Source organism: Salmo salar, chromosome ssa13 (genome assembly GCF_905237065.1).
Source record: "Salmo salar chromosome ssa13, Ssal_v3.1, whole genome shotgun sequence".
Lineage (NCBI taxonomy): Eukaryota > Metazoa > Chordata > Actinopteri > Salmoniformes > Salmonidae > Salmo > Salmo salar.
In genome coordinates this window covers 52,354,193-52,366,615 of record NC_059454.1, presented here as the reverse complement: position 1 = coordinate 52,366,615, position 12,423 = coordinate 52,354,193, and the positions used below count along the sequence as shown (strand labels likewise).

General features: G+C 44.2%; 1 protein-coding gene across 9 annotated transcripts in view; it reads left to right on the top strand.

Moving 5' to 3' along the window:
• LOC106567401 (peripheral-type benzodiazepine receptor-associated protein 1) overlaps window positions 1-12,423 on the top strand; it is a 196,607-nt gene that overhangs the window by 156,579 nt on the left and 27,605 nt on the right. For all 9 annotated transcript variants that reach the window (XM_014136586.2, XM_014136590.2, XM_014136588.2 and 6 more), the window contains 5 exons: window positions 8,433-8,539; window positions 8,760-8,869; window positions 9,369-10,274; window positions 10,483-10,634; window positions 11,143-11,802. In XM_014136586.2, the coding sequence (XP_013992061.2) occupies window positions 8,433-8,539; window positions 8,760-8,869; window positions 9,369-10,274; window positions 10,483-10,634; window positions 11,143-11,802 (1,935 nt within the window). The remainder of the gene's footprint in view (window positions 1-8,432; window positions 8,540-8,759; window positions 8,870-9,368; window positions 10,275-10,482; window positions 10,635-11,142; window positions 11,803-12,423) is intronic.

Here is a 12,423-nt window from a genome sequence, read left to right as displayed (position 1 = left end):
CTTGCACATCATCATCTGCACATATATCACTCCAGTGTTAATTTGCTAAATTGTAATTACTTCGCTACTATGGCCTATTTATTGCCTTACCTCCTCACGCCATTTGCACACACTGTATATAGACTTTCTTTTTTTCCGATTGTGTTATGTTTGTTTATGTGTAACTCTGTGTTGTTTGTGTCGCACTGCTTTGCTTTATCTTGGCCAGGTCGCAGGTGTAAATGAGAACTTGTTCTCAACTAGCCTACCTGGTTAAATAAAGGTGAAATAAAAAAAATAAAGAAGGGGAAAAAAAGATAGATTAAAAAGATAAAGTAATACAAATACTGTGCGATATGTATTAAAAACTAAAACTATATTTTAAGTTAGAAGTAGGCATTGGTCCGAAAAATAAAGGAAATTCACGAGCACCACAATCCCTACTCCTCTCATGGTTTTCCAGCACACAGCTTTGACCTACTACAGTTACTATGTTGATCTATTACTTCAAACAAAGTGCAGGTTACTTAGGATTCAGACCTTCTGTTATCCTCGCAAGTGTGTGAGGGGGCGATGCTGGAGTATTGAAAACAGGTGATCCAATTATTTTAATATTTTTTAGATTTGTTTTTATTACTTGTTAAACTAAATCTATTTTACTGAGCAATTGTATTAGTATAAAAAAAATGGCATTAGCATGCAATATAGCTCAATCAAGGTATAAAATTATTATTTTTCAAATACAATCACTTTTTGGTGCTTACTTGTGGTTGATTTGCAGTGTACAAATGATTATCAAATCAAATTGTTATTTGTCCCATGCTTCATAAACAACAGGTGTAGAGTAACAGTGAAATGCTTACTCACAGGCCCTGCCCAACAATGCAAAGAGAAAAATAATAAATAATAATAACACAAGGCATAAATACACAATGAGTAATGATAATTGTGCTATGTGCAGGGGTACGAGGTAATTGAGGTAGATACTATATATATACTCATGTAGGTAAGGGTAAAGTGACTAGGCAACAGGATAAATAATAAATAGTAGGAGCAGCATATGTGAGTCAAAAGAGTTAGTGCAAAAGGGGACCATGTTGGGCCACCAAAAGCGTCGTCGCACAAAAGCCAGGGTCCGGCAGGAGCCCTGGTGGCAGGCCAGTCTGGAGGAGTGGGCCCATTCCAGGACCGCGGAGCGGACCACGTCAGGCACGAACATCCGGTTATCTGGAGGAGAGAGAGCGAGAGAGGATCCTTGGGCTACTGTTGATTGCGAAGATGGAGGCCCTTTTCAATGGAGTAAAATTAAAGTTAGAGAGTGACCTATGGCTTTAGTGAAAAGCCTAGAAGTAGAATGTCCATATGGACAAGTTTTAATATTGTAGTGGACAAAGATGGGAAGAATGTTGGCGCTGCCAAATGCAGGCTACTGTGCAACTCGCTATTCAGGTAGGAATACATATTTTTACTTAATAATTTTTTTTGTATTTATAATCATTGGTTTTATTATTATTATTACTGTATATCATTGTTATCATTGTAGGCATATCTAAACCAGTTATTTAAATATGCAAATGTGTTTTTATTTCATTCTGTTGAGACATTTTCGTTGGCTGAATTAAGTTCGATCTGTCATTTAATTGTGTGTTCCGTATTTAGTTTTAGATGGGTTATACAGTGCATTTGGAAATTATTCAGACTCCTTGACTTTTTCCACGTTTTGTTACCTCACAGCCTAATTCTAAGAGATGAGATGTTTCTTCAACTTGATTGGAGTCCACCTGTGGTAAATTCAATTGATTGGACATGATTTGGAATGGGCACACACCTGTCTATAAAAGATCCACAATTGACAGTGCATGTCAGAGCAAAAACCAAGCCATGAGGTCAAAGGAATTGTCCGTAGAGCACCGAGACAAAATTGTGTCGAAGCACAGATCTGGGGAACGGTATAAAACAAATTCTGCAGCAGAACACAGTGGCCTCCACCATTCTTAAATGGAAGACGTTTGGAACCACCAAGACTCTTCCTAGAGCTGGTCGCCTGGCCAAACTGAGCAATCGGGAGAGAAGGGCTTTTGTCAGGGAGTTGACCAAGAACCCGATGGTCAGTCTGAAAGAGCTCCAGAGTTCCTCTGTGGATATGGGAGAACCTTCCAGAAGGAGAACCATCTCTGCAGCACTCCAACAATCAGACCTTAGCCAGATGGAAGCCAACCTCAATAAAATGCACATCACAGCCCGCTTGGAGTTTGCCAAAAGGCACCTAAAGGACTCTCAGACCATGAGAAACAAGATTATCTGGTCTGATGAAACAAAGATTGAACTCTTTAGCCTGAATGCCAAGTGTCACGTCTGGAGGAAACCTGGCACCATCCCTACGGTGAAGCATGGTGGTGGCAGCACCATGCTGCGGGGATGTTTTTCAATGGCAGGGACTGGGAGACTACTCAGGATGAAGAGAAAGATGAGCAGAGCAAAGTACAGAGAGATCCTTGATTTGCAAAAATTTCACCAAAAAATGTCTTTGTCATTATTGGGTATTGCGTGTAGATTGTCAAGGGGAATTGTTTTAATCTATTTTAGAATAAGGCTGTAACGTAACACATTTTTTAAAAGTCAAGGGGTCTGAATACTTTCCCGAATGCACTGTAAGTAGACCTGTTGTAAAATAAATATCATTAGCCTATTCCTGTCATTTGTTTGGTACGGTAGGCACTAGTCCATTCTTGGTAATTGCTGTAATACAGCCTGTTCATAACTTAAACCAGTTATTTTGTTTCATTCTGAGCCATTTCCTTTGCCAAATTAAGTTCCAACTGTAATGTTTGCTGCAATATAACATCCTGCTCGTATTTTCCCTATTAAAATTTACTTGACTTACTTTTGATGTTACCCTAATAAAATGGTGAAACTTTTGTGAAGGTTTGGTGTGGTGAGGCAATAAGTATATTTATACTGCAGGCGTATGATATGAAGGCAGTGCTCACCAACTGACACCGACAGTTGAACTTGAGGTGAGGAATAATGTTTTAGGCCAGTTGTTCCCAAACCTTTTATAGTCCTGTACCCCTTCAAACACTCAACCTCCAGCTGCGTACCCCCTCTAGCACCAGGGTCAGCGCACTCTCAAATGTTGTCTTTTGCCATCATTGTAAGCATGCCACACATACTATACGATACATTTATTAAACATAAGAATGAGTGAGTTTTTGTCATAAACCCGCTCGTGGGAAGTGACAAAGAGCTCTTATAGGACAAGGGCAAAAATAATAATATAATAATAATCAATCATTTTGCTCTTTATTTGACCATCATACATATAAAACCTTATTCGCTCATCGAAAATTGTGAGTAACTCACCACAGGTTAATGAGAAGGGTGTGCTTGAAAGGATGCACATAACTCTGCAATGTTGGGTTGTAATTGGAGAGTCTCAGTCTTAAATAATTTTCCACACAGTCTGTGCCTGTATTTAGTTTTCATGCTTGTTAAGGCCGAGAATCCAATCTCACATAGGTACGTGATTGAAAAGGGCATCAGTGTTTTAACAGCGAGATTTGCCAAGGCAGGATACTCTGAGCGCAGCCCAGTCCAGAAATCTGGCAGTGGCTTCTGATTAAATAACATTTTCACAGAACCGCTTGTTGCAATTTTGATGAGGCTCTCTTGTTCAGATATCAGTAAGTTGACTGGAGGCAGGGCATGAAAGGGATAACGAATCTAGTTTGTGTCATTCATTTCGGTAAAGTACCTGCGTAATTGCGCAACCAACTCACTCCGGTGCTTCGCTATATCACATTTGACATTGTCCCGTAAACTTGAGTTCATTTGCACACAAAAAATCTTGCAATGATGAAAGACCTGTGTGTTGTCCTTGTTAATGCAGACAGAGAAGAGCTCCAACTTAATCATAGCCTCAACTTTGTCCTGCACATTAAATATTGTTGCGTAGAGTCCCTGTAATCCTAGATTCAGATCATTCTGTCGAGAGAAAACATCACCAAGATAGGCTAGTCGTGTGAGAAACTTGTCACCATGCAAGCGGTCAGATAAGTGAAAATTATGGCCAGTAAAAATAACTTTAAGCTTGTCTCCCAATTAAAAAAAAAATATATAAAAAATGTGTCAATACTTTGCCCCTTGATAACCAGCGCACTTCTGTATGTTGTAAAAGAGTTACATGGTCGCTGCCCATATCATTGCATAGTGCAGAAAATACACAAGATTTCAGGGGCCTTGCTTTAACCATTTTCACTGTAGTGTCCAAAACGTCTTTCAAGCTGTCAGGCATTCCCTTGGCAGCAAGAGCCTCTCGCACTAGCGGTTCTGGGGGGGGGGCAGTGCCCCTGTGACAACAATTTTGGACCCCCTTGTGGCCCCCCTAAATGTGGAGTGTGAAATAATTTTTACATAACTCATTTTTGCTATCATTTCTTTTTTTTACATCCGTTATTAGACAATGGCAACGATGATAATTATGAACATGGTCTTTTGCTTGCTAATGCCTGCAATGCAGTGAAGAAAATGATATGACAACAATAACGTCTAATGTAACTGGCCCCTCTAACAATACAACTGGCCCCAGCTTGGCCCCCTCAGTTGAAATGGTCTAGAACCGCCACTGGCCTCTCGGTGGATGCTGCAGTGGACCCAAGTGGCGTTGGCAGCAACTGCTTGCACGCGCGTTACCACTCCACTAGGTCTCCCTGTCATGGCTTTTGCTCCATCAGTACAGATACCAACACATCTTGACCACCAAAGTCCATTTGATGTCACAAAGCTGTCCAGTACTTTAAAAATATCCTCTCGTGTTGTCCTGGTTTACAGTGGTTTACAGAAGAGGATGTCTTCCTTAATTGACCCCCCCCCCCATAAACGTAACGGACATATACCAGGAGCTGTGCCAGGCCCGCCACGTCTGTTGACTCATCCAGCTGTAACGCATATAATTCACTAGCTTGTATGCGAAGCAGTAATTGTTTCAAAACATCTCCTGCCATGTCACTGATGCGTCGTGAACCAGTGTTGTTTGATGAAAGCATTGTCTGTGTATAGTTTCTTTGGCCTTTTCCCCCAGCATTGTCCCAGCCATATCCACAGCAGCAGGAAGAATTAAGTCCTCCACAATAGCATGGAGCTTGCCTGTCCTAGCCACTCGGTAGCTCACCATATAAGATGCTTCTTATTAATGGTATCTGTTACTCAAAAGTCGTCTTAATTCTCGCTCAAAAAACTGTGGCTTATTTTTAAGTTGGCATGTTTTGTTTCTAAATGTCTGCGCAAGAGTGAAGGTTTCATTAAGTTGTGTGAGAGTACTTTTGCACATATAACACACTGTGGCTGAGGAAAGGCACTACTCTCAATATATGTGAACCCCAAATCAATGTAGTTCTCATCATATTTGCGCCTCTTCGATGGTCCAACGTCCCTGTCTGTTGTTCGGTGCTTTCCCGGGTAAGGGGGCAGTAGCTCTTCAGCTGCATCAGATTCACAACTGTCAGTGTCCATGCTAGCTGTGCTAACAACAAATGTAGAATTACTGATGCTAGCATTGGATGTGCTCGTGGAAGCAGAACAACTTGTGTCGTTGACAGGTGCAGGTGTAGTACTGCTGGTAGTAGCAGTACTACCAGTAGAGCTGGTATGTGTATCTATGGATGCGGGCCTTACTTTTTTTAACCATTTATCAATTTTCAAGCAAACGGAATGAGCAGCAGCTGCATTTGGCTACATACGGACTGTTAGTGGAATTCCCGCAAGAGAGTAACAGTTAATGCACAGGTGACATGCAGATAAAAATAAGGTAAAACGGATTTCCGTTTCCCTGCATTAAAATCACCGGCCACGAGAAGTGCTGCCTCTGGGTGTGCATTTTCTTCTTTGCGTATGGCCCTCTACAGCTCGTTGAATGTGGTCTTAGTGCCAGCATCAGTTTGTGGTGGTAAATAGACAGCTACGAAATATATACAGTGAGGGAAAAAAGTATTTGATCCCCTGCTAATTTTGTAAGTTTGCCCACTGGCAAATAAGTTATCAGTCTATAATTTTTATGGTAGGTTTATTTGAACAGTGAGAGACAGAATAACAACAAAAAAATCCAGAAAAACGCATGTCAAAAATGTTATGTTGCATTTTAATGAGGGAAATAAGTATTTGACCCCTCTGCAAAACATGACTTAGTACTTGGTGGCAAAACCCTTGTTGGCAATCACAGAGGTCAGACGTTTCTTGTACTTGGCCACCAGGTTTGCACACATCTCAGGAGGGATTTTGTCCCACTCCTCTTTGCAGATCTTCTCCAAGTCATTAAGGTTTCAAGGCTGACATTTGGCAACTCGAACTTTCAGCTCCCTCCACAGATTTTCTATGGGATTAAGGTCTGGAGACTGGCTAGGTCACTCCAGGACCTTAATGTGCTTCTTCTTGAGCCACTCCTTTGTTGCCTTGGCTGTGTGTTTTTGGGTCATTGTCATGCTGGAATACCCATCCACGACCCATTTTCAATGCCCTGTCTGAGGGAAGGAGGTTCTCACCCAAGATTTGACGGTACATGGCCCCGTCCATCGTCGGTTTGATGCGGTGAAGTTGCCCTGTCCCCTTAGCAGAAAAACACCCCAAAGCATAATGTTTCCACCTCCATGTTTGAAGGTGGGGATGGTGTCCTTGGGGTCATAGGCAGCATTCCTCCTCCTCCAACCACGGCGAGTTGAGTTGATGTCAAAGAGCTCCATTTTGGTCTCATCTGACCACAACACTTTCACCCAGTTGTCCTCTGAATCATTCAGATGTTCATTGGCAAACTTCAGACGGGCATGTATATGTGCTTTCTTGAGCAGGGGGACCTTGCGGGCGCTCTAGGGTTTCAGTCCTTAACGGCGTGGTGTGTTACCAATTGTTTTCTTGGTGACTATGGTCCCAGCTGCCTTGAGATTATTGACAAGATCCTCCCATGTAGTTCTGGGCTGATTCCTCACCATTCTCATGATCATAGCAACTCCACGAGGTGAGATCTTGCATGGAGCCCCAGGCCGAGGGAGATTGACAGTTCTTTTGTGTTTCTTCTATTTGCGAATAATCGCACCAACTATTGTTACCTTCACACCAAGCTGCTTGGCGATGGTCTTGTAGCCCATTCCAGCCTTGTGTAGGTCTAAAATCTTGTCCCTGACATTCTTGGAGAGCTCTTTGGTCTTGGCCATGGTGGAGAGTTTGGAATCTCGCATGTCAAAAATGAAAATGCTCCCTGCCAATGTTTACCTCTCTCTGTAGGCAAGGGGTAGGCAACTAGATTCAAACGCATGTCAAAAATGTTATAAAATGATTTGCATTTTAATGAGGGAAATAAGTATTTGACCCCCTCTCAATCAGAAAGATTTCTGGCTCCCAGGTGTCTTTTATACAGGTAACGAGCTGAGATTAGGAGCACACTCTTAAAGGGAGTGCTCCTAATCTCAGCTCGTTACCTGTATAAAAGGCACCTGGGAGCCAGAAATCTTTCTGATTGAGAGGGGGTCAAATACTAATTTCCCTAATTAAAATGCAAATCAATTTATATTATTTTTGACATGCTTTTTTCTGGATTTGTTTGTTGTTATTCTGTCTCTCACTGTTCAAATAAACCTACCATTAAAATGATTGACTGATCATTTCCTTGTCAGTGGGTAAACGTACAAAATCAGCAGGGGATCAAATACTTTTTTCTCTCACTGTAGATGAAAACTCTCTTGGTAAATAGTATGGTCTGCAGCTCATTATGAGGTATTCTAACTCTGGCGAGCAAAAACTTGAGACTTCCTTACCATTAGAGATTACGCACCGGCTGCTGTTAACAAAGATACACTCCCCTCCCCCCTTCATTTTACCCGATTACAGGCATGTTCTGGACAAAAACTGTCCCATGGCTGAATCTAGTTGCCTACCCCTTGCCTACAGACAGAGGTAAACATAGGCAGTCAGATCATTAAGCTGATGCTGTGTGGTATTAAAGGGAGCATTTTCAGAGAAGAGAACATTCCGTATAAGCAGCTTGTTAGTGGCCAGTGTCCCAATCCACTGTGAATTGTGCCCATTGCCCACATTATACATAAATCTCATTGCACAATCTCTGAGGGAGTAAGTCAGTGGCAGAAAAACATATCCTGCGTGTGGCCCTGGCCTTCTACTTTTCAGGAGGCATTGATCCAGCCAGGTGTTGGTAAGATGTTAACCTGCTGGCAGCTCAAGGTTCCAGTAGAAATTATATATAACACTAAGGAAGCACTTTTATCCAAAGCCACTTACATTCTAGTGAGTATATGTTTTTTGTATGAATATGTGAAACTGTAGGAATTGAACCTGGCTAGGAATGGACATTGCTAGGAATTGACATTGCTCACACCAAGCTCTTACCAACTGAGCCACCCAGTATAACAGGTTTCCAGTGGCCTCATTGTTGACTGTCATGTTCTAAGGTTGACACGGCCAGTGAAGTGGAGGAGTTGGACATTGATGTGTCCCCAGCACCTTACACCGCTCTCAGAGGAGCTGCCAAGCTACAGGTCTTCATCGGCAGATACAGGTAAGGACTGGCAGACACAGATTTGGCCAAAGCAGCAGTATGCCTTCACTAAATACCAAAGGCATACTATTTAGTAGTATGCCTTCGGTATTTAGTAGATTGAATTGGAGACCAGTTATGATAATTTTTTTCTATCTCAGCATTCAACTGTAACAATGCGATGAGATGGGTAATGTTTATAATACATTAGTGTTGATAATGTGACTTTATTTTTCCCCAGCTATAACCCCTATGATGGTCCAAATGATAACCCAGAGGTGGAGCTGCCACTCACCGCTGGGGAGTACATCTATGTTTATGGCGGTATGGATGACGACGGCTTCTATGAAGGTGAGCCTTCTCCAAAACCTTAAAGGGGCAATCAGCAGTTGCTACATCCAAAACATGAATTCTTAAGAAAATAACGTATAAATGCCTCATGAGCTTAGTACAACTGTTGTACTCCATCAAAACCCAAAATATAAGGTTGTTTTACTCTGATCTTTGTAAACAAAGTAAATGTAAACAAATACTATATAGCCTCAAAACATGGTTAAAACTATCATTTTGATATCATGGATGGTCAGTCCTTGCATCTGTAGCTCTGAATTTGAATTTGAGTGGTTACATTTCTCCAAACCCATTCCTCAGCTTTTTACCAAAACATGGGCTGGGATTACACTTTGTTCTTTTTTCTACTGCTCATTGCCACTTTCATTTTATAACAGTTTTATAAAGTTAGATTTTTTTACACTGAAAGTTCCCATTTTAACACTGACATTTTAACACGGTCAAGGTTTTTAGTGTCGACATACCAAACACAAGTCTGCCTCTCTGTGTCCCCCTGCAGGTGAGCTGATGGACGGGCGGAGAGGGCTGGTCCCCTCCAACTTTGTGGAGCGCGTCTCAGATGACGACATGATGAGTGCCCACGTTCCAGAGGGCACAGACATATCCCACAACTCCTTGCTGGACAGCAGCCTGCACAGTGCCAGCCACCAGCACCACCTCCGCCTGGGGGGCCCAGGTACCTCTGAGAGGACCGACCCTACGTTTTCAGCCTCCAACCCAGGTCCCCTATCCGTCTCTTTCCCTTCAGGGGAGCAGGTCTTGGACCCCTCCCTCCGACCCCTCTCCCCAGCCCCCCTCACCAACGGCCTGGACCTAGACCTAGAGGTGGGGGTGGACACTGTGCCTTACCCGCGCAAGCTCACCCTCATCAAGCAGCTGGCCAAGAGCATCATCATTGGCTGGGATGGGCCGCTGGTGCCAGCGGGCTGGGGCAATGTGTGGAGCTACAATGTGTACGTGGACCAGGAGCTGAGGCTCAACGTGCCCTTTGGCTCCCAGACTAAAGCTGTCCTAGAGAGACTAGACGTCAATCTCAAGGCTTATCGAGTGTCTGTGCAGAGCCTGACTGAGCGCGGCAGCTCGGACCAGCTCCGTTGCTCCATGCTGGTGGGCAGGGACGTATGTGTGGCGCCCACCCAGCTCAGAGTCGACCGGGTCACCGCCACCTCGGCCAGCCTGTCGTGGCTGCCCAGCAACAGTAACTATGTGCACATTGTGTCCTTGAATGAGGAGGAGATGGAGCTGGTGAAGGCTGGCAGCTACTCGCTGTGCCTCAGTAACCTTACGCCCAGCCTGCACTACACGGTCAAGGTGGAGGCTCGGCCACACCAAACCCCCTGGGAGCTTCCCCAGGAGAGGCGGGAACACAAGACCGCCACCACTACCTTTACCATGCTGGCCGCAGGTAAGTGAGCAAACAGGGTAGAGAGATACTGGAGATCAAAGAGGGCTGAAGAACTGCTGGTTTAATTTTTTACATGAAAATATATTCCACTCACCTGGTGTTCCCAGGTCTTTTAAACAGGCCCTGATTAGAGAGGACAAATGAAATCAGGGCCTGTTTAAGACCTAAGATTTGCTTGTCTTCTAATATTTATGACCTCCTCTCCCAGGCCCCCCAGATGCTCCTCTAGATGTGCAGCTGGAGCAGGGGCCCTCCCCGGGAATCGCCCTTATCAGCTGGCTGCCTGTCACCATCGATGCGGCTGGGACCTCCAACGGAGTCCGCGTCACCGGATACACCATCTACGCTGACAAGAAAAAGGCAATAACTGTAGTGTTGTGTTTCTGGACCTGAATGCACTGCAAACAGAGGAGAGTGTTTAAGGTTTTGGATGTAATGGGGATGAAATTATGCTGAGAGGGAAATGCTTTTGAAATTAGTTTGAATCGGTCTGTCTGTCAAGCCAGTGTTTTCAGAGAGGTTCTGTGCTCTAAAGACCCATTGAGTCTGTTGCTCTCTTCCTCAAGACGCTAGTTTGTGTTTAAATGTGCCATGGTATTTGCAGTGCTTCAGCTTGGGCTGTGAACAGTATCTGTGATGGTGCCTTGTCCTATGTCGCTGACTTTTATATTCTTTAAGTGAGAGGTGTTTTATGTCTCTGTGTGAGGATAGTGTGTGTGAGGAGTGTTTTGCTGTGAGGATAGTGTGTAGGAGTGTTTTGCTGTGAAGATGGTTTTTGTTTGGAGTGTTTTGCTGTGAGGATATTTTGTGTAGAGAGTGTGTGTCTGTGCTGCTGACACTACCCATCTCCTCTCCTGCCATACCCTAGGTGTTGGAGGTGTCATCCCCCACGGCAGGCAGTGCCCTAATGGGCCCGTCTCAAATCCAGTCCCTTATGATGGCCCACCAACTCACCGTGCGCACCATGTCCGCCCACGGGGAGTCCACCGACTCTGTGCCAGTCAACGTGCCCGCCAAGCTAGCCGCCATTATGACGGACCAGGCCTCGGCTACCTCCGCTCCTTGCTCCTCCAAACCCCCCGTTCATCAGTCACCACCCTACCAGTCACCCCACTTCCTGTCTTCATCACCACCCGTACAGCCCCAATCCCCATCCTATGGGAACTTAGCTGCCAAAGTCTCCACGCTACCCTACGCCACGGCCTCACCGCCGCTAGACGCACACGCCATGGTCCCTAATGGGGGGCTGCCCTCTGCCAACTCTCCCCCAGTCCACACCCTCCACCTAGAGGCCTCCTCCCCGCTCCCTGCCTCGTACGCAGAGGCCTGGGCCAACCCCTTAGCCAAGTCTCCTGCTTCCCCTCGGGATGCCTTGGCAGTGCATGAGGCCACCATGTCACCTCCAGTAGCACCAAACTATCAGGCGAAGTTGCCATCAGTACCATCAGCCTATGAGGCTATGATGTCACCACCAATACAACCAGCCTATCAGGCCATGCTACCACCAGCCTCTCACATCAACACAACGGTACTTACAAAAATGCAACAACACCTCCTCTAAAACTCTCATCAGAACTCTAGAAATCACCTCATGACTCCAGACTTACTTTTTCCCGTGGTGGCACTGGTGACACTAACATTTTCAGTTTGTGGCACCAGCCCATTATTCGGTCGCACCAAACTTTATTGAGGCATCACACAATAGTAACAAATTTGCAATCATCTTATTTTTATGTGTAACCTAAACCAGTGATTGTCATGAATTTTGGGTTGATAATTGCTCTATTGTTGCTATATTTTACTCTCAATATAGGGCTCCAGAATTGCACATTTATTCTGTTCAAATAGAGATGAATTTGCTAAGAAAAATGTGTGTATAAATTAAATATCACGTAAGGTAATTCATTTGGGGCTAATTCACCATCTGAGGAAGTGGAAACTCAAAATGCATTAGGTAGATCGCAAAATATAATATGTTGCTAGTTAGCCGTGGAATTGATGAATGTAACAGTAAATGTAATGTCCTAAAAAGCAGCATACCCATTTATGTCTATAGCCTATGCAGTCTCCGCGCACAGTCAATGTTGAGAGTAATACCTACAGAGAGCTGAGACCCTCCTCTCACCAACAGGCACAACTGCTTTCAAAA